The 22,197-nt window shown below is 49.2% G+C and overlaps 1 protein-coding gene across 4 annotated transcripts in view; it reads left to right on the plus strand.

Annotated features, from left to right (window-relative positions):
- MATN2 (matrilin 2) overlaps nt 1–22,197 on the plus strand; it is a 165,617-nt gene that overhangs the window by 127,474 nt on the left and 15,946 nt on the right. For all 4 annotated transcript variants that reach the window (XM_081505204.1, XM_081505206.1, XM_081505205.1 and 1 more), the window contains exons 8-12: nt 2,181–2,303; nt 6,455–6,577; nt 6,802–6,924; nt 19,631–19,753; nt 20,954–21,076. In XM_081505204.1, coding sequence (XP_081361330.1) covers nt 2,181–2,303; nt 6,455–6,577; nt 6,802–6,924; nt 19,631–19,753; nt 20,954–21,076 — 615 coding nt within the window. The remainder of the gene's footprint in view (nt 1–2,180; nt 2,304–6,454; nt 6,578–6,801; nt 6,925–19,630; nt 19,754–20,953; nt 21,077–22,197) is intronic.

Genomic DNA, 22,197 nt, shown 5'->3' on the forward strand with positions numbered 1-22,197 from the left:
AGATCCCTAGAGAAAGGATAGGCTACCTACTCCAGTATTCTGACCTGGAGAATTCCATGGACTGTGTAGTCCATGGGGTCGAGAAGAGTTGGACACGACTGAGCGACTTTCACTTCACTTCACTTCAGTGGCATTAAGTACATTTATGTTGTTTGCAACCATCATCACCATCCAGCACCATCCAGCTTTATCTCCCTAAACTGAAACTCTGTACTGATTAAACAGTAACTCCCCATTCCTCTCTCCCCGAGTCCTGGCAACCACCGTTCTATTTTCCATCTCTACGACTGCCTACTCTAGGTACCTCATATAAGTGGAATCTTACAAGATTTGTCCTTCTGTGACTGGCTTGTTTCACTTTTACCATAAAGCTCATTTCGTGTCAGAATTTCCTTCCTTTTTGAGGCTGAATAATATCCACATTCTGTATTTGCCACATTTTGCTGATCCATTCAGTAGACACTTCGGTTGCTTCCACCCTTAGGCCATTGTGAATAATGATCCTGTAAACATAGATATGTTCAAGGCCCTGCTTTCTGTTCTCTTGGGTATAAACCCAGAAGTGGAATTGCTGGATCACGTGTTTAATTTTGTTTGAGGAACCTCCATACTGTTTTCCATAGTGGCTGAATGCTGGCTTTTTAGAACAGCACTTACTGAAGATAATTTTACTTTCCTCTGATGGTGTAATGTAGAGATTCCTACACTATGTGGCCCAGACTGTGGGGCCCTTTGTGTTCTGTGCCTCTTTACTTGGCTCTTTGTCTCTTTGCCTGTGGCCGGTGTTTTTTCTTCACTGTATCTCATTCCGTGTTTTCTGACATTCACTTCTGTTTCACACAGGTGAGGCTGTTGATGAACTGAGAAACTGCACACAGCTAGCAATAGTCTGCCTCTCCGCGTGCAGAAGGGATGCAGTACAGAGAGTGCCCAGGGCTCGTGACTTGTGGAGGCATCTCTTCTCTTAGCCCAGCCCCTGCAGGTCATGGGGGTTCTCTCCATGTGCCCAGTCTGCAGCCACTTCTTCTCTGCACGCACGGAAAGTTCCATCCACCAGTCACGTGGGAGGGCACATCATGGACCCTTTACGGGATGGTCTGAGGTCCTTTGAGTATGGGTTTCATTTCATTTCTTTTCATACATCTTTATCTTCTCAGGAAGAGACATCTTTCCTAGGTGCCCCAATAAATTCTTCTGTCTCGTTGGCGAGAACTAGGCATCTTCCCACCTCTAGACCAATTACTGGCAAAGGAGAACACGCTTGCCAGGCTGGCTTATACCACTCATGACTCATGCCTTGGGGGGTCAGGGTTCTGGTTTCAGGAAGACAGGGTAATGCTTATTGGCAAGGCAACCAACAGTGTCTGCCACATCCCCAGGAAAAAGAACAATGAAGTTAAATGGCTCCAGCTCAGCCCCTGAGGTTGGTGACCAGTCTCACAGAGGCCCTCCAGAAGCTCATTTTATTTCACTTTATAGTTCTCCGTCTCTTCCATTACCTTCTCTGTATGTCGGGGTAGGGAGGGGGTGACCTAACATGTGGTTTTAGCATTTTCTACCAGAAAATGAAACTGCTAATTGACTGCTGGTGGTGATGCTGCTGATGTCTGCCGACAGAAATGCAGCTTGGATGGGGATGGATAGGACAGAGCTGTAACAATCTGGGCCAGCATCAGAGATACGTCTTCTCCAGTTTTTTTATTATGGATGGTGTCATGCTCTCACCCAGAACCGGGTGGACTTTGGACCCTCCTTAATCACTAGGTATCTTGCAAGATCAGCTGTTGTTTATTGTGCCTCGTGCTGTCCCATGTCATTGTCAGATGTCACTGCCAGCAGCAGTGACATGCTTTGAGCCCTAGTAATCAGGTTACCTGGAAGAAGAGACTGAATTTTCCCAGCGTTTCCATCATTCTTAGGAGGAGATGGGCTGGGAACTGTGGCACTCAACCCATTTCACCAGCGTTTTGGCCATCTATTGAGGAAGAGACCCCTGCTGGAGAACGCAGAGGGACATACTCTGCAGGTGCCAGGTTCTCCCAAACAAGCTCGTGGAGAACAGGAGCTGCTGTCTGTGTCCCGCGGAGCACCTTCCTTACTGAATATTTACTGGGAGGGGCCAACCTCAGCCCTGGGAGAAGCCCTAAACCTGAAGGAGTGTTTGCCCTTTCTCCCTTCAGGGATCAACTATTGCGCGCTGAACAAGCCGGGCTGTGAGCATGAATGCATCAACACGGAGGAGGGCTACTACTGCCGCTGCCGCCGGGGCTACACCCTGGACCCCAACGGCAAGACCTGCAGCCGTGAGTGTACCCGGGTCAGGGGCTCATGGGAGGGCCAGGTTCACACACAGGCCGCGGGGCTCACTAGCAGTCAGTCACTTCTGAAGTTCCTGGGTTTCCTATGAGCGTGACGGTCTAGCAGCCTTAACTTTCCTGGTCTCAGTTTCATCATCTGTAAAATGGGACTACTCATGCTGCCTACCTCAGAGACTGGATTGTGACGAGTGAAAGAATCAGCACATAGAAAACACTTAGAGAAGTGCTGCTAGACACATAATAAGAACCCAGTAAATATTAGCTGGGCTTCCCCGGTGGCTCAGATGGTAAAGAATCTGCTTGCAATGCAGGAGACCTGGGCTCCATCCCTGGGTCATGAAGATCCCCTGGAGAAGGGAATGACGACCCACTCCAGTATTCTTGCCTAGAGAGTTCCATGGACAGAGGAGCCTGGCAGGCTACAGTCCACGGGGTCGCAAAGAACTGGACATGACCGAGCAACTAACACACACACAAATATTAGCTAATATTATTATTTGCTCTTGAGAGCATTGATTAAGTCAGATCAGCCTGATTTCATCCAAACTGCCTCATACTAGGCATGTGACCCAAGGTAAGTTATTAAAGTTCTCCAAGCTTTGACTTTCCCATCCGTTTAAAAAAAGTGAAGATGATAACAGTATTGATTTCCTGGAGTTGTTAAGGGGGATAATGAGGACTATTTCAACCTCTTAGCACAGTGCTTGACACAAGGAAAACATACAATTAAAAATAAGAGCTCTTTGTTGTCACAGAGCCTGGGACAGGAACCAGAAAGGAGACAGACCTCAGAAGTCCCTTGGGCCACTGCAGACCTGGTCTGAGGGTGGAGCTGAGAAACATGGGACTTTTTATGAAGCATTGTCTTAATTTTCTTGTGTAAGAGGCGCAACACAATTCGGTCCGGTGATGTCAACGTGGAAACTTGCAGAATGTGCCAGCTGGATGGTTCCATCTCTTTTTACAAGGCACAGTCTCCACTGGTCCAAGCCAGCGGGGGTGGGGCGCGTGACATGGCGGGGGACGCCCTGACCCGGGGGTGCCGGCGAGGGGCTCGGTGACATGGCTGGCACAGAAGGGGCCCTTTGTGTGGCTTTCCACCCAGCGAGCTGCACATCTGCTCCAGCTTTGGGGACAGAGATAGATTGTGAGTGAGAACAGTACGGCTGTTCAGTACAGACCTTCCACCGCCTGGAGGGGAAGTTTCACAGATGAAGTATTAGGTGCAGAGCAGCCCTCGGGAAACCTCATGCCCCCTTCGGTCTTCAGAGGGAACAGAGTCCTCGATCAGGCTTTCAAAGCATCAATCTCGGAAGTCAAAGCATTTTTGAACCAGAGAGTCGGCACTGCTCTACACTTGCCTCTGGAAGTCTCTGAGTCCTTGTGAGAAGCCAGTGGTGAGCAAGGGTCCTTCCGCTCGACGAAGAGACGCCCTGGTGAAGATGGATCTGTGTACAGTCTGTCTGTCTTCTCTTCCAGGAGCATGGGCCTGCCAGCTGACCGCTCTGCAGGCATCCCAGGGCAGGCTAGGCGTGACTTGCAGGAGCCCACGTAGAGCCCCAGGGGCCATGACCTGCCTCTCCCTCCCCACACACCTTGGGGCAGAAAAGATTGAGCCATCTTTTCTTTCTGGAATCTAGTAAGAAGGACCATCTAGTCAGCTTCAAGAAAGTATAAACCAAGCCATTTCTTCCTAGGAGTCCCCAGAGACAGCCTGGTAATCCTGTTCCCCATGGGGGCTCAGGGAGCCCACAGACCATCACGATAGGAAGCCCTTATGAGGTGCTTGCTCTTTGCAGGCGTGGCCGGGATCACTTCCCAGGCACTCACTCACTTTATCTGCACCAGATCCCAGTGACGCATCAACATTTTTATCCCCATTTAAAGACGAAAAAGCAAGAGAGTTCCAGAAAAACATCTACCTCTGCTTTATTGACTGTGCCAAAACCTTTGACTGTGTGGATCACAATAAACTGTGGAAAATTCTGAAAGAGATGGGCATACCAGACCACCTGACCTGCCTCTTGAGAAACCTGTATGCAGGTCAGGAAGCCACAGTTAGAACTGGACATGGAACAACACACTGGTTCCAAATAGGAAAAGGAGTACGTCAAGGCTGTACATTGTCACCCTGCTTATTTAACTTATATGAAGAGTACATCATGAGAAACGCTGGGCTGGAAGAAGCACAAGCTGGAATCAAGATTGCCGGGAGAAATATCAATAATCTCAGCTATGCAGATGACACCACCCTTATGGAAAAAAGTGAAGAAGAACTAAAGAGCCTCTTGATGAAAGTGTAAGAGGAGAGTGAAAAAATTGGCTTAAAGCTCAACATTCAGAAAACTAAGATCATGGCATCCAGTCCCATCCCTTCATGGCAGATAGATGGGCAAACAGTGGAAACAGTGTCAGACTTTATTTTGGGGGGCTCCAAAATCACTGCAGATGGTGACTGCAGCCATAAAATTAAAAGACGCTTACTCCTTGGAAGAAAAGTTATGATCAACCTAGACAGCATATTAAAAAGCAAAGACATTACTTTGCCAACAAAGGTCCGTCTCATCAAGGCTATGGTTTTTCCAGTTGTCATGTATGGATGTGAGAGTTGAACTATAAAGAAAGCTGAGCACTGAAGAATTGATGCTTTTGAACTGTGGTGTTGGAAAAGACTCTTCAGAGTCCCTTGGACTGTGAGGAGATCCCACCAGTCCATCCTAAAGGAGATCAGTCCTGAATATTCATTGGAAGGACTGATGTTGAAGCTGAGACTCCAATACTTTGGCCACCTCATGCGAAGAGTTGACTCATTGGAAAAGACCCTAATGCTGGGAAGTATTGGGGGCAGGAGGAGAAGGGGACGACAGAGGATGAGATGGTTGGATGGCATCACTGACTCGATGGACATGGGTTTGGGTGGACTCTGGGAGTTGGTGGTGGACAGGGAGGCCTGGCGTGCTGTGGTTCATGGGGTCGCGGAGAGCTGGACACGACTGAGCGACTGAACTGAAAGATGGAGAAACAAACACGGGGGGAGTATGTAAGTTTCCCAGGGTCACGTGACTGGTAAAGGGTGGAACTGAGATGCGAATACAAGTCTCTGGCTCTTGAGATCTTGTGAGTGTTTGCAGTAGGCACAGCCACGGGTGGAATGTTCCAGAAGGCACAGTCCCAGGCCCTGTGGGAGTCAAAGAGGCCCACCCCATGGCCCTGTACAAGGCCTCCAGTGTCTCTCCAGTCTCTGGGAGTGCGTTTTCTCCATCAAGGAAACCTGGGAGGCAGCCTGTAGGGCTGTCTGGTGGGAACCAGTTCACCGCAGCTGTGTGTCTGTTACCCTAGCTGGGCCAGCTGTGCAGGGCTCGGGTGCCAGGACTGACCACACATGCAAGGCCTTGGCGTTGGTTTGTTTTTCTGAATCTGGATGTCCTGGTTATGGGAGATAACAGCACTTTTTTTCTTTCAGATACAAAGGAACTGTACAATTATTTCTTCCCCAGCCATATAGTTAGTAATGATGAGCATTCACGAAGTGATTATGTATGCCAGCCACTGTTCTGAGGGCTTTAGGTGAATCAACTCCTCCCACCATGTTCCTAGAAAAAAGCTAGCCTCAACCCCATTTCTCAAGTCATGAGATGGTGGCAGAGAGGCCAATGACTGCCCAGCAAGCATCTCACAGCTGGGAAGCTGGTGAGGGGAGGTGGGATTTGAGCCCAAATAGTGTGGTGTGGAGCCCTCCCCAATCCTGAGACACTGCTCTGTCAGCTGCAGGGAGCCAGTGGGGTCTGCGGCTCCACCTTCCTGAGCCTGGCTCTCCTCTCTGTGCCATGGGGAGGGCACCTGCTCTCAGCCGAGCCCCGGTGATTGCAGGTGATGTGTGCCCAGACCTGGCGCAGGTGCAGAGGGCTACTGTCACTACCACCTTGGCCAGAGTCACATGCACGTTTATTCCTCAAAGAAAGACGAAATAAAACAAACCAGGCCAATGGAACAGGGTGGAACGCAACCTTCCACATCACTCTTTTGGGCATCAGAGGAGTGAAACTGCCGGGCAGCGGCTCTCCAGGGGAGGTAGTTTTGTTCTCTGATGTCCTCCTGGCTTACTTCAGGGGGTTTTCCTGTGTGGTCGCCCGCAGGGGTGGATCACTGCGCTGAGCAGGACCACGGCTGTGAGCAGCTGTGTATTAACACGGAGGACTCGTTCCTGTGCCAGTGCTCGGAAGGCTTCCTCATCAACGATGACCTCAAGACCTGCTCGCGTGAGTGCCCTTCGTGCTTCTCTTCCAGGGAACAGGTTTGCCACCGGCGTGGAGAATGTGACAGCCTCAGGGGACGGCGGGCCTCCCTCTGGCCTCTGCTCGTTGCTCCGGGGGAGATGGTGGGGCTGTCCCCTGGGGACCGCGCACCTTCCCGGGACAGGAGGAGGAGGGTTAGGGGGGTGTGCAGGACCGTGATCTGATTCCCTGGCTGTGGGGTTTTGCAGGAGTGGATTACTGCTTGTTGAGCCACCACGGTTGCGAGTACTCCTGCGTCAACACAGACAGATCCTTTATCTGCGAGTGTCCCGAGGGACACGTGCTCCGCAGTGACGGCAAGACCTGTGCCAGTGAGTGTTGTGAGGTCGGACGAGGGGGACCCAGCACGGGCGATCGTGGGTGGGGGGCGCCGAGGACAGTGACCATGGGTGGGTCTGTGCCCTCGGGGTTCATGGGTGAAAGTGTCCGAAGGCCCCCTCCCAGCGATGTCAGCCCTGGTGGCTGCTGCTCCCCTGCCCCAAGACGGCTTTTGCCTCTTCCTGTCTGGCCCACGGTCATTTCGGAGCTGGCATGAGTTATAGTAAAGTAGATGCCTTCCTGACTGCGGACTTCCGGCTGCACTGCACGCTGAGCATGTGCTTTCTGTGGACCTCAACCTCAGCGGAATCCTCACCTCACCTTCAGACTAAGTGAAAAGCCTAAAGTGACCAGCTGTTACAGGTTGGGTTCAGACTCTGGACTCTTGTGACTCCAAAGTCAGTTCTGCGAGAAGGGGAGGCTCCTGAGAACCCTGTCCCCTCCCCCAATCCGGATAGTTTGGCAGCAGATGGGGGGTGCGAGGTTGGCAGTGAGGTTTCCTGGGTACATATTTCCCTGTAGCTGGTCCCAATTCCTGTCTCCATTGCTTTAAAAAAAAAAAGCTCCCAGATGTCCTCCTCTTCACTCAAGGATGCTATGTTTTCTGCCCTGCAGTCCTGTTTCCAAGTGGACCAAGATAAAGCCTTAAAAATAGTCATTTTGAGAGAAGGGGTCAGAAGTGGAGGAACAGGATTGCCATGTACCTTGCAGGTCCTGCTAGTCTTTCTAGTTATAGGGCCAGGTTGCCTGACCGCTGATACAGCTGTGGTCACAGCCTAACGTGTCCACCTTTTTATGGCATCTGTTCACTTGGGCAGGTGCCCTGATTGCATAGCTGGGTGTGCCTCTTGAACTCCGCCGCCTGTGAGAAAAGGTTTCCCCCATTTGGGATGGAGTCTTGAGTTTTATGGCTTGCTTGTGGCTGCCTGCCCGGCTGTCCTGGCCAGCACGGCCAGCATAGGGAGGGGCTGGACATCAGGGTGCAGAAAGAGAGTGGGTGTGTCGAATTGCATGTACATTTGACTGCATGCCAAAGCCAGAAGCCTGCTTTTTAACTGATTTATTTTAATTCTCATCATCTTAGATTATCTATGCATTTCTTTGGTCCTCCCCATTACTGTGATGACCAAGAACTGATTATATGATAGTTGCAGGACATGTAAGAAATTTTCTTGACCCTTCCAAACAAATGCCACACCTTCTCCTTACAATTGCGTGTCCCTCTCCCTCCTTGAAGCCACATCTGTTATGGCCACTGACACCTTCAAATGTCCATTTTCTCATTTATAGGGCTTGTAACTAATATAGTGATATCATCCATTTGAGTAAATGTACAACAATGCCATTAGAAGTGAATTTTGATATGTATTTGTTTATTATATATGGTGTGTCTACATGAGATAATCAGATGAGTTAGAATTATCCTATCCTCAGGCAATGGTTGGAGTAGGAAATGGTGAAAGAAAGTGAAGTCACTCAGTCGTGTCCAACTCTTTGTGACCCCATGGACTGTAGCCTACCAGGCTCCTCCGTCCATGGGATTTTCTAGGCAAGAGTACTGGAGTAGGTTGCCATTTCCTTCTCCAGGGGATCTTCCCAACCCAGGGATCAAACCCGGGTCTCCTGCATTGTAGACAGACACTTTACCGTCTGAGCCACCAGGGAAGTCGGAGCCCCCTCGTAGCTCAGTTGGTAAAGGAAATGGTAACCTACTCTAACACTCTTGCCTGGGAAATCCCATGGACAGAGGAGCCTGGAGGGCTGTGGTCCATGGGGTTGCAGAGTCGGACATGACTGAGCACACACACAGGCAATGGTGGTATTTGTAAGAGATGCATTTTACCCACCATCTGACACGTATCTGTTGAGCTTGTCCCCTATTTGAAGACTCTATCTGCCCTGGGTTGATTCAGTCTAGCTGCCCTGTTCTGTAATAATGGGCTGTGTTTTCAGTGTGGCCATAGTAACTGGGATTGGGATATGTGTTTCCCAGCTCTGTCCCAAATCCCAAAGAGCCTGACACCATGACTGTGTCTTTCTCATAAATCATGCTGGGCTGTGGGTGGGGAGCCCGTTGGGGTTCAGCTACGCCTGCTCAGCAGATAAAGGTGTCTTTGGCCCTTCATAAAGGCAGCCTCCACTTACCGCTTTGATAGCAGGTGGCCTGAAGAATACTCCGCTCACTTTCTGGAAGGTTCTCTGAAGCACGGAGAGCAAGTGCAGTTTCCCAGGACCCTGGAAGGAATGGACACTGTTATTCCCACACCCCTGCAGGCACCTTGGGCTCTCTGGCCTCTGGAGTGACACCCATCCTCCCTTCCTCTTGGTCCCCTGACCCCCAAGCTGCGATCACCCCTTGGAGGGTTGTTCCACAACCCTTGAGGGGGATGAGGTGGGGAGGGAAATCAGGGGGTTTCTTCTGCAAAAGCTGCAGCTGAGAGGACCCCTGGAAATTGCTCTACCTCCTGGAAATTGCTGAAATAAACCTAGTGCAAGCTCATCTCAACACCAGGAAAGACTCTCTAGTCTAGATGTGCGTAGAGCACACAGCCCACAGGCCTTTGAGCTTCTGGAGGTTAGAGACCGGGTCTTACTCAGAGACTGAGTTCCGGGCCTCGCCCACAGGAGATGCTCCATACAGTTCAATGAATGTTGAGTGAACAGGCAGAAGCCACCTGTGTTTTCATCCTGTGGCACCTGGAACAGGGTCCATCTTCTGTCTCGGACCCTTCAGTGGACCTTGCCTTGGCAGGTGGCAGAGAACACCTTCCTACACCTCCTGAGCCCCACCCAGGTCTTCCCTGTTCCCTCCGGTTCTTCAAAGGAGGCAGCTCCCCTCTTCTCTGAGCAAGGCCTGAACCTCCAGCCCAGCCTGTCTCCACTTAGGACAACCTCCGTATCACACCTCTGCTGGCAGAAACCCAGCCCAGGGCCAGCATCACCTCCATGGGGAACTTCCCGCCCTCCTAGCCTGCTGGGAGCAGCTCTGCTCCACCCGCTGCAGTGAGACCCCATCAGGACCTCTCCCTGCGGCCATCTGTGCACAGATCTAGAATCAGCATGACAGAGTAGAAAGAACACTGAACTAAGAGCCCAAGGATTGAGTTTAAATCTTGGGAGGGAACTGACCTCTCTGGATCTGACTGCATGCATGCTAAGTTGCTAAAGTCGTGTCTGACTCTGTGACTCTCTGGACCATAGCCTGCCCGGCTCCTCTGTCCATGGGATTTTCCAGGCAAGAATACTGGAGTGGATTGCCATGCCCTCCTCCAGGGGATCTTCCTGACCCAGGGACCGAACCCACATTTCTTAGGTCTCTTGCCTGCATCTAACTGTTCATCTGTAAACTGGGAATGATCATTTATGCCTCTTTCTCAGGGTCACTTTGTGGCACAGGGAGAGACGTTCACTGAAGTGCTTGGGGAACTTGTAAATTGCCATAAACCCGAAGATATTCTTGTTGAAATCTTACTTCCCACTGTTAGACGGTCCCACACTGGGAGAGGGCTGATGTAGCATCCTGCTTTGCTGCCTGGAGACCCGCTCCTGGGGCCAGGCCTACCCTCCTTGTGGAAACTACCTAGGAGGAGTCAGACTCAGGAGCCCAGGCACTACCTTCTTCTAGCAAGTGGATGGTGCTGATGCAGATCTGAGTGACAAGCATAGAGCACTGGGAATTTCAGCTGGGGATACTCCTACTGGCCACCAGAGGTGGTGTGCAAAGGCTTTTTCCTACCTGATGCCTCCCAGTCTGACTTTGAAGGACCGAAGCATCCCTGAGCAAGACAAGAGCAGTGTGTTATTATATTTAGGCAGTCATCAAAAAATACTGCACACTTGGTGACTTAAACAGCAGAAATGTAATTATCTTGCGGTTCTGGAGGCTGGACGTCCAAGATCAAGGTGCCAGTATGGTCAGGCTCTGGTGAAAACCCTCCTCTGGGTTTGCAGATGTCTGCCTACCTGCTGTGTCCTCCCATCACACACACACACACACACACAGAGTAAGCTCTCTTGTAGTCTCTTTTTAGAAGGGCACTAATCCCATCATGGGGGTCCCACCCTCATAACCTCATCTAACCCTAATCACCTCCCAGAGGTCCCACCTCCAAATACCAGCACATTGAGGGTTTGGGCTTCTACTTGGAATTTGAGGAGAGCACAATTCAGTCCATCACAGAGACTGAAGACAAAAGACCACTTTACTCTTTACCATCATGTATTCACATTAGAGGTTGAAAGGAACAGAAGGAAACTTAGAGATCTTTTCTTTCTTTTCTGGCGTGGGGAGAAAACTGATGCCCCCCAAGCTGACCCTGGGGGTTGATGACAGAGTCAGGGCTAAAACTGGGGTCCCCTGACTTCAGAATTTCTTACCTGGGGTGACCTCTAAAACTACGTCTCAGTTGAGCTGCTTCTGGTTTGTCTGAGAAAAAAATCCTACACAGAGTTAGCAAACGAATGGCTGCTGCTAGATTTATTATTTTTAAAAATGCCAGCAAATGGTGTAATTCTGTCTCTCAGGCTTGGTCACCCTCTTGGCAGGTGGCCACTGTGGCTTTCTCCCTCTGGGGTTGGGTGGTTTTAATAACCTCCTATGTGGAGCCCCAGACACAGGATTGCTGTCTGTCATCGCCACAGAGGTGCGAGTCCTCGGAACACATTACCCCATGATTGCTGCACCACAGCCCGTGCGTGAGTCACCAGATGTGGAATCCAGATGTGAGGAACAGACTGTATCAGTGTGTGGGGCTGTGAGACTCAGGCCCTAAAACCTGTGCTACGTCCTGAAATGTCTGCTTGTCTTGATCACGAGTCGCAACCCCCTTCATGAGAAGGCTTTAATTAATATGTAGACCTGCCTTCTGACATGTTTGTTTTTTTTTAAAAAAAAAAAAAGAGGATCCTTCTCTAAAGGGAAAATGTTTTATTCCTGCATCCTGAGATCTCTGCTAAGTCCTCACATCCATGTCACATAAGTGATGGTTCCCAGTCTGTCCTCGTTCTCGTCCCTGGATTCAAGTCTAGGTACTTCTGGTTCATTGATGCTGAGTCTCCACAAGTACTTCCTGTGGACCTGTGTTGTGCTGGTCATATTGTGCTGACCCTGGGCCTCCACGGGGTTGATGCAGGTTCAGTTTCTCCCCTGACAGAGTTTAAAATTTCTCAGGGAGGAAGGATATTAAGGATGGATCATCCATTCTGTGTGATGAGAGTCATGATGGGGGAAGAAGAGGTGTCACGGGACATCTGGCACCTGGTTCAGAGGAAGTCTCCTGAGAAAGAGGTGCTTGATCTGACCTTTAGAGACTGGTTCAGAGGAAGTCTCCTGAGAAAGAGGTGCTTGATCTGACCTTTAGAGACTGGTCCAGAGGAAGTCTCCTGAGAAAGAGGTGCTTGATCTGACCTTTAGAGACTGATGGAGGGAGCTATGCAGAGATGGGGGGTGTTATGGGCTGAATATTTGTGCCCCCCACCCAAGTTCACATGTTGAAAGTCTAACCATGGAAGGTGATGGTGTTAGGAGGTGAGGCCGTTAGGAGGTGATTAGGTTGTGACGATGGAGCCCATATGAATGAGATCCCTGCCCACAGAGCTCTCCAGTCCCTTCCACCATGTAAGGATACAAGACGTCTGTGACCTGGAAGAGGGCTCTCGCCCAACCATGCTGGCACCCTGACCTCAGACTTCCAGCCTCCAGAACTGTGAGCAATACATTTCTGTTGTTTGTAAGCTACTCAGCCTGAAGTGTTTTGTTAGAGCAGCCCCAAAGGACTAAAATGGAGAAGGTGGTCTTCCTAGGCACAGGAAATAGAACATGCCAGCCAGGGTCCAGAGAGTGAACTGAAAGAAGCTGAGGGTACTGAGAACAAAATATTGAGTACTGAGTACTAAGTATCGAGTACTGAGTAGTAAGTACCGAGTGCTGAATTGAGAGGGAAACTGGAGAGATGTGAGCCTGGAGGAGCCACTGAGACAGACCCCTGCAGCATTTAGAGTTACATTATGCTATTTGGAGGTTCAGCTTCCCTTGAGAAAACTGTTTTGGTTTGCCTTCTGAGAATCTATCAGCCTATCTGAGCAGCCTCTGCTGAGTCTGCTGGGCAAGGATGATCCCTGGACCAGGGACCACGGAGATGACAGAGCTGTGATCTAATCACACCTCTTCCCCCAGCATGGCTGAGACTAATCATCTCTGCAGGGTAAGGGGCCTTGGGAAAGCCACACCCGCTCTGTGTCCTTCAGTTTCTGTGACTTTAAAGGAAGGTGTTGGACCAGTTCATCCCCAAGGTCCCTTCCAGCCTGAGAACGAGGGTAGAGGCTGGCAGGGTAAGTGCTCCATAAACACTCACTGAATGAATGAACGCTTGTCAGAGTGCCACCATTCTCCCCAGGCTGAAGGCCACCCATAATCGTGCGTCAGGGATGGTGGCTCTCTTTGCCTGTTAGCGAACCACTGACTTGGTTTCCTAGCAGGGAGTACCCTTAGCTCCAGGGAGACGCTGACTCCAAGCTGGTTTCCAGACTTGGTGAGTGAAAGGCAGCTAAAAGCCTGTGGTCAGGGAGTTAGTTACAGCACAACTTTGGCCTTCTCTAATTTACCATGTGTGGTTCTTTAATTATGAGTGACAGGAATGTCCCTGATGTGCAAAAACTGGACGTTTTGCTGAACAAATGCAAATTGCACTCTGCAAGGCTGGAAGGAGGGAGAGAAAGGGGAGCCTAGCTGACCGCCAGCATCCACACGCCGTGGGTTCTCATTTAAAACTCTCAAAAAAAAAACAAAAAACACTCTCATGACCCTTGGTTTTCAGAGTAGAAAGCTGAGGAAATGTTTCCTTTTACTCAGCAGGCATTTGCTGAGGACCTGCTGTGGGGGCCAGGCATTAAGTTAGGAGCTGGGAGATGCAGGTGAGGAGGGCAGGTGCAGCCCATGGTCCCCTGGAGGTCAGAGGCCGTGTGAGTGTCATCCAGTGAGGAGGCGGGCACAGGTCCAGAGCAACCAGTAACTGGTGATAGCTGTGATGCTGGGCTTTCCTATAGCTCAAACGGTAAAGAATCTGCCTGCACTGCAGGAGACCTGGGTTTGATCCCTGGGTCAGGAAGATCCCCTAGAGAAGGGAATGGCAACCCACTCCAGTATTCTTGTCTGGAGAATCCCATGGACAGAGGAGCCTGGTAGGCTACAGTTCACGGGGTCACAAAGAGTTGGAGACAACTGAGTGACTAATACTACTACTACTAGCTGTGACGTTACCAGAGGGGGCAGGTGCCTGGTACTGTGAGGCTCTGTGCAGGGAGGTCCCGGAAGATGTCTAGAGGAGGTGGAGGCGGAAGGAGAGGCAGATGATCGGCTGGGCAGAGCCCTGTAGGGGATGGGCTTTCCTGGTGGCTCAGTTGGTAAAGAATCCACCTGCAATGCAGGAGACCCCGGTTGGATTCCTGGGTCAAGAAGATCCACTGGAGAAGGGCTGGCTACCCACTCCAGTATTCTTGGGCTTCCCTAGTGACTCAGCTGGTAAAGAATCTGCCTGCAATGCAGGAGACCCTGGTTCGATCCCTGGGTCTGGAAGATCCACTGGAGAAGAGATAGGCTATCCACTCCAGTATTCTGGCCTGGAAAATTCCATGGACTGTATAGTCCATGGAGGTTGCAAAGAGTCGGACACGACTGAGCCACTTTCACTTTCAGGCTTGGTCCTGAGGTGCTGAAAGAAAGTACTCAGAGCTGGGGGGAGCGTGGCTAAGATAAGGGAGTGGGCAGGTCCTGCAAACCTCACCAGTGAGTCCTAGCCAGACTCTCGGGAAGCACTAAAGGGTGTCAAGCAGATGGAGGGAGGGATGTCTGCATGCACGCTGTAGAAGAGGACTCTGCCCGAGTCCGGGAGAGTGGGCTGGAGAGGGTAAAGTAGGTTTGTGAAGACCTAGTTGGTAGATGGAGTAACAGCCCAGGAGAAAGATGATGGCAGGTGGTTCATGATGGTGGAGGAGCAGCATCATCTATCTGGACACTTGGGAAGATCTCTGAACCTATGTTCTGGGTCCCGTGCTGGCATCTCACTTCTGGCAGTTTGTTGGTGTCATCCATGGGGCTTTTAAAACATCTGAAAGTCCAGGCAGCACCTTGGACCTCCCGAAATAGAGATTATCTTATGTTGATTGATGCAACCTCCTTGTAGGACAATCTGAAAAATATTTATCCAGGGGTCAATGTTCCTACCCTTTAGTGAGGCAATCCTACTTCTAGATGTTTATCTTTGGGACATGCTTTCCCACTGTATGCAAAACTACAGGCACACGAATATCCTCTGCAGTAACATTGGTAATAGCAAAGCCTAGGAACCACCTCAGTGCCCTTCCAATAAGAAACTGGTTAAATGAATCACGGTGCTGTCTTTAAAAATTAATGATGTAGGGTGTCAAAGGTGAGAGAGAAGAGTACTTTTATAAGATTTTTTTTGTTTAAATTTTATTTTTAGAATGGGAAAAAGGCATACATAATTTAAAAATCAAAACAATACGAAAAGACGTGCATTAAGGAGTTTGGCCCCCACTCTTGCCCACCCTTCCATCCCCCTGCCTCCCTCCGGTTCCCAGGTAACTGGAGGTGGGCAGCCTCCATCCAGGGTGGCCCCTCCTGTATTCCTTCCTTCCTTCACTGTCCACCTGTGTGACCGACAGCATATGGACATAAAAGTGATGTGTCACTTCTCCAGTGAAGTTATCAGAAACTCTGTGGCTGCTTTCTGGAGCTCTCTCTGGCTTCTTGAAGTCATGTTGGCTTCACCCTGAGGGAAGCCGTACTGGGAGCAGCCCTGTGGAGAGGCCCACATATTGAGGAACTGAAGCCTTCAGCCAACCACCAGAGAGGAACTGAGGCCAGTGCACAGACCAGTGAGCTCAGAAGCAGATCCTCCAGCTCCAGTGGAGCCTTGGGATCAATGCAGCCCCCAGGGGACCAGCTCGACTGCAGCTTCACGAGACACTCTGAGCCAGAACCTCCCAGCTGAGCCACTGCTGGCTTCCAGATCCTCAGAAACTGTGTGACATCACACATGTTGCCTTAAGCTGCTAAGTGTTGGCATACCTTGTTTCACAGCAATGGAGAGCTAACATTCCGTTTTATTTCCATTCCGTTCCTGTTTCCTTGGGGCTTCCCTGGTGGCTCAGCTGGTAAAAATCCGCCTGCAATGCAGGAACCCTAGGTTCGACCCCTGGGTTGGGAAGATCCCCTGGAGAAGGGAACGGCTACCCACTCCAATATTCTGGGCTGGAGAATTTCATGGACTGTACAGTCCATGGGGTCGCAAAGGGTTGGATACGACTGAGCGACTTTCACTTTCACTTTTCTTTATGTGATTAAAAGCCAATACAAATATCTGTTTATATTTTTCCCCTTTCCTTAGGCACACACAAAATGGTGCACTATGTACCACATTCTATGCCTTTTTTCATTCACTCAATGATATTTATTGGCGATTTCTTCAAACCATTACATAGACAACTTCCTTATTTTATTTACAGCTGCTTAGTGTCTCATTGGGGTTTCCCTGGTAGCTCAGCTGGTAAAAAATCTGCTTGCAACGCAGGAGACCCTGGTTCAGTACTTGGGTCAGGAAGATCCCTTGGAGAAGGGATAGGCTACCCACTCCAGTATTCTTGGGCTTCCCTGGTGGCTCAGTCAGTAAAGAATCTGCCTGCACTGCAGGAGAACTGGATTCGATCCCTGGATTGGGAAGATCCCTTGGAGGAGGGCATGGCAACTCGCTCTAGTATTCTTGCCTGGAGAATCCCCATGGACAGAGGAGCCTGACAGGCTGCAGTCCATGGGGTCACAAAGAGTCGAACACGACTGAGCGACTAGGCACAGCATCTCATTGTGTAGAATATTTATTCAGCTTGTCGCCTGAGTAGTCGTGGACGTCTGGGTTGTTTCCCACTTTTCATTATTACAAGTGATGCTGCTGTGAATGACTTGAAAGTATATCTCTTCATATGGTGCCAGGGTATCTGCAGGAGAGGATCCCAGAAGTGAAGCTGCCAGGTCTAAGGTACATTTTGTACCTTAAGTAGGTACTGCCAGATACCCCCTCCAAAGGGGACGTCTCCCCTTAGTATGTTTGAATTTTGAATCATGGGCCCTTTTCGCCTTTCAAATAATCTCTGCAGGTGACTGATGTTCCCCTGAGATTGAGAACCATTGCTCTATTCTCTTGATCAGGTGCCCTGAGCGGGTAAGAAGGGAAAAGGTTAAAAACCCAAATTCTCTACATGTTTTTAAAACATGCACACAACAAAATTTCCAAACAGCTTTTAGTACAAAAGCCCAGGAGAGCGCCAAGGCTGGGCTGGGAGCTCCCAGGATCGTCTGCAGCCAAAGGTGAGGATGCCCCCTGAGAACAGTGCTTTCAGGCTCAGCAGGCTCCCGATAGAGGAAAGCAGTGCCCCTCTGCCAAGTCCAGACCCATCCTGCAAGAGCCTGGGGGGCCAAGGACCTTTCAGGATCCCTGTGGGAAGACTCAATCACCCTTCAAACCTGCAGCCTGAGATGAAGCTATGGGGGCAGCACAGGGCCCGGGGGATGCTCTGGAAAGAAGGGGCATACTCGGGCGGGGGGGCTGTCTGCATTATGGCTTGACAAGGCTGGCCTGAAAGAGTTAGAGCTATTTTATTACATTGGAAAATAGAGTACTCTTAATATAAATTCATGGTGAGGAAAAAAACCCGCTCACCTCCACAGCCAGCCGGCTGTCTGTATTATGGATCACTCAATTGTATTTCCACTCAACACTACGTGAGGGATTACCCCAAGCCATCGAGAAATGATCTGCATCAATAATGAGTCTAGATTGTGCCTGGAGAAGTAAGTCATGTTCTGAGCAAAGAGCAAGGGCCAGCTCTGCTTTGACTTTCGTCTGCAGTTATAATTTCAGTTGATACAACACTTTCCCACTGTTCAGATTTTGGCGGCCCTTCTGCCCAAACGAAGGCAAAATTCCCTTCATGTTTGGAAGCTTACTTTAGAGTATAGCAACGCAGTGTAGCTGGGGAAAACATGGGATTTATTATCAGAAGATTACATTTTTAATCTGGTGCTGTCACTTATTAGCAACTGATGTTGGCAAGCCATTAATCTTCCCAAAGCATAGTTTCCCTGGCTGGTAAATGAGAATAACAACAGCTGCTTTAATTAACCCATAGGGTAGTTCTCAGGACTCCCCTCCAAGAAAAATACTGCAAAAATGCCTTAGAAAAAAGTGTATGGTCTGTCCCTGGCTATAAAAGTGATTATGTGCTTTGGAGCATTCATTTTAAAACCTCACTTCACAGCCACTGTAGAAATTCGGCTCTATCTGAAATGATCGTGTTGACTCTCAGAATTATGTTTGGTTCTTAGAAAAAGTCCCTTTCCATCTGTCCTCAGTATCAGGCTTTAACATATCAGCCTGGTTTTTACAGCCTGCTGTCACAGAAGCTGCCCCAGCCCCATCGATGGAGGTGCCATTCTTTGGTTGCTCAGTCCTGTAACCTCAAGGGTCACTGACGACTCTTCTGTCATATCCATGTGAAGATGGACTCTTTATATTAACCCATCAGCAAAGCTTGCAGGCTCTGCCTGCAAAGTCCAGCCACAGTCTGACCCTCTCACCGGCCTGTCTGGGCCACCAGGGTCAGTGCAGTGGCTCTCTTCCTATTCTCCCTGCTCCAGCCTTACCCATGGCCCGTTCTGTGCACAGTGGTCCTTTAAGAAAAAAGTCAGTTCGCGTCACTCCACTGCTCAGAACCCTCCAGTGACCCCTTCTGACTTAGATGCAACCACTGCGTGTGACTCCCACGAGGTCTGTCCCGGCTCATCGCCTGCCCGGTCCTCTGGTCTCCTTGCCTTTCCTGAAACCTGTCCCACCGTTCCTGCCACTGTTTGCGGATGCTGTTCTTCCCTGGGTGTCATTCTTTCCAAACACCACGCATTTACTCGTCTCTTTCTCCAGAGCTCTGCTCAGTGTCACCTTCTCTGACATGGCATGGAAAATAATAAGCCCTCCGCACGCCCCAAATCAGCAGGCCCTCTCCATCCCCCTCATCCTGCTTTTCTCTGTAGCACCTTCTCCTGGCATATACATTTGTCTGTCTTGCCCCTCTTTCCTTCCGCGCCTGCCACCACATGTAAGCGTCACAAAAGCAGAAACTTGGTTTTACTCATTGTTACGTCCCCAGAGACTAGAAGAGTGCCTGACTCAGAGAGAGGGGATTCACAAATTAGTCCACAGCTCAGTGAACAAATGAATGAATGAAAGAATGGATGGACGGATGGCCGAAGTAGGACACATATGTGCATACATAAGCAGATATGCAGATAATTATGGTTATCTGATAATCTGACATTATGGTTACATGATAATCAATGATGTGGAATTTATTTTCTAATATTTATAGGCCATTTCTATCTCTCCTTTTGTAACTTGTCTTTCCATGTCTTTTGTTCATTTTTCCTATGGAGATGATCATGTTATTTTGTTTTACATGCTTTTTATATATTAAGAAGTTTTGCTCATAGACATGCTTTCTATTTTGAAATGTGCCCTGTAGGATAAAGTACTGCTTTCATTTAAGGTGTCTGAAATATCTTAAAAGATTAAATAAGTCACTAACGTATGAATCATTTCCTTCTTCTGTTTCTGTTTCCACTTGGATTCTCAGAGCTGGACGCTTGTGCTTTGGGCAACCATGGTTGTGAACATTCATGTGTAAGCAGTGGAGACTCTTTCATGTGCCGATGCTTTGAAGGGTATATACTCCGTGAAGATGGGAAGACCTGCAGAAGTAAGTTCTTACCAGAGTGGGTTCCCATTATTATGTCTGATCTGTGCCTGAAATCCACCAGCCTGATCTCTTTGTAAATCAGTTACTCTCAAAAACCGTTGCCACAAGACCACTAAATGTAATGTGGGATCCTAGATCAGAAAAAAACTGACATCAGGTTGAAAACTAAGGAAATGTAAATGAACTATGGGCTTTGTTTGATATTACTGTGTCAGTATGGGTCCATTCATTACAAGTGTATCACACTAACGTAAGATGTTAATACTAGTGGAATCTGGGTATGCGGTTTACAGGGAATCTGTGTACTGTCTTCTCAATTTTCCGTAGATCTAGAACTGTCCTAAAAAAAAAAAAAGAAAACCTGTTAAAAAGAAAACAAACAAATGAACAAGTGACAAAAGTCAAAGCCAGAGCCACAACTGAAGGTGATATGCCCTGTGACAAGAAATAATAGGCTGGCAATGTGCTCTACTGGAAGGATGTCCAGTCTGAAATCTGGATTCTATCAGCTTCTAGCGCTGCCATTTATTAGCTAGGCAAGCTGCTTAACTTCTCTGAGCCTCTGCTTCTTTATCTTTAACAATATTGTTGCTATTGCTTCTGGTGGCACAAATCCATCTTAGAGACCACCTTTTGATGAGGCCATTCTTACATCTCAGAAAGCACAGTCTCTTCCATAGGGCCAACCACGTCTCCGTCAAGTCCAAGGGGAGTGGGTAACCCTGAGCAAATGATTCCCGCCCTTGTCAGTCATCTTCTCAAGCTTCTCAAAGTACTTTACAAAGAGAAACTCATATTGATGCATTTGAAGAAAAGATGGGTACCTGGAAGTATTACTCTCATTTTTCATAAAGGAAAGGTAAGCCTGCAAGAGGTTAAGTGATTCTCCAAAGTCACGTTGTCAGGGAAAAACCCAAAACTAGATTTCCGCATCACCAGTCCAAATTGAGGTTTAATCTCCTAAGTAATCATACCAGCGCCCGCGGAAGGCCTGTGATGGATTGCGTTTTCACGAGACGCTGAAATAGGTGCTGGTGGATGGCGGCGGCTGTGACAGTGAGGAAGCTCGGAGAGTGAACCCAAATTAGAGCTGCTGAGCTCAGATGGCCCTGGAGTCTAGGGGCTGGGAAGGACGGATCCTCCCAGGTGAAGCCCAGGGAAAACTGTCGTTGGTGAAATTTTTAACTTTGCTGTCCTCAGGGAAAGATGTCTGCCAAGCAGTGGACCACGGCTGCGAGCATGTCTGTGTGAGCGCTGGGGGGTCGTACGTCTGCAAGTGCATGGAGGGATTCCGGCTGGCCGAGGATGGGAAGCGCTGCAGGAGTAAGTCGCTTCAACTCAGGACAGTTAGAGAGCTTCTTTTAACGTTGCAAGTTTTCCATTATAGTCAGTGTCACTATTGTAAGTTCCTGCCTCGGATGCTCTGAAACTGTTGTGCTCGTGATCAGTACACTGGACCCTCAGTGCTTCAGGAATTTCTCAGCCAGTGTCCTGAGTTGTCAGGCTTTTCGCTGCTTTCACTTTCTCCCAGGTGTAGGCCCTTTCCATAGGAGTTGTGTGGATGCCCAGAGCCTAGCAGAGTGCCTGGCTAGTCATTGGAAGGGATTAAAATCTGGGTGAGCAATCGCGGTGAAGGTCAAAGTATAGTTGTAGTGTTTCTGCTTATTGGAAAACTTTATAAGGGCAGAAGGTGAGAGAAGGGATGAAGGGGTTTTTTTGGGGGGTCTGGTTTATCCATTATCATTTACTTCTGTGGCTCACTCAGAACAGATTATGAGAGTTTTCTTAGAAAGTATGTTGCTCAGGGTTCTCCAGAGAACTGATAAAATATATGTGTGTGTGTGTGTGTGTGTGTGTATATATATATATATATATATATATACACGTGTGTTTGTAGATAGATGATAGATCGATAGATAGATAAGGAATCTGCCAGGCAGGTTGGTGACCCAGGGAAGAGCTGATATTGCAGCTCCAATCTGAAGGCAATTTGGAGGCAGAATTCCCTCTTGTTTGGGGAAATTCAGTCTTTTTTTCGGAGAAGGCAATGGCACCCCACTCCAGTACTCTTGCCTGGAAAATCCCATGGACGGAGGAGCCTGGTAGGCTACAGTCCACGGGGTCGCTGAGTCGGATGCGACTGAGCGACTTTACTTTCACTTTTCCCTTTCATGCACTGGAGAAGGAAATGGCAACCCACTCCAGTATTCTTGCCTGGAGAATCCCAGGGATGGCGGAGCCTGGTGGGCTGCCGTTTATGGGGTCGCACAGAGTCGGACACGACTGAAGCGACTTAGCAGCAGCAGCAGTCTTTTTTTCTCTAAAGGTCTTCAAAATAGGGCCCACTCATATTATGGAGGATAATCTGCTTTACTCAAAGGCTCATGATTTTAAAATTATCTCATCTAAAGAAGTACCTTCACAGCAACATTTAGACCAGTGTT

This window comes from Giraffa tippelskirchi, chromosome 6, assembly GCF_054371585.1.
Source record: "Giraffa tippelskirchi isolate mGirTip1 chromosome 6, T2T-mGirTip1v1.2.pri, whole genome shotgun sequence".
Lineage (NCBI taxonomy): Eukaryota > Metazoa > Chordata > Mammalia > Artiodactyla > Giraffidae > Giraffa > Giraffa tippelskirchi.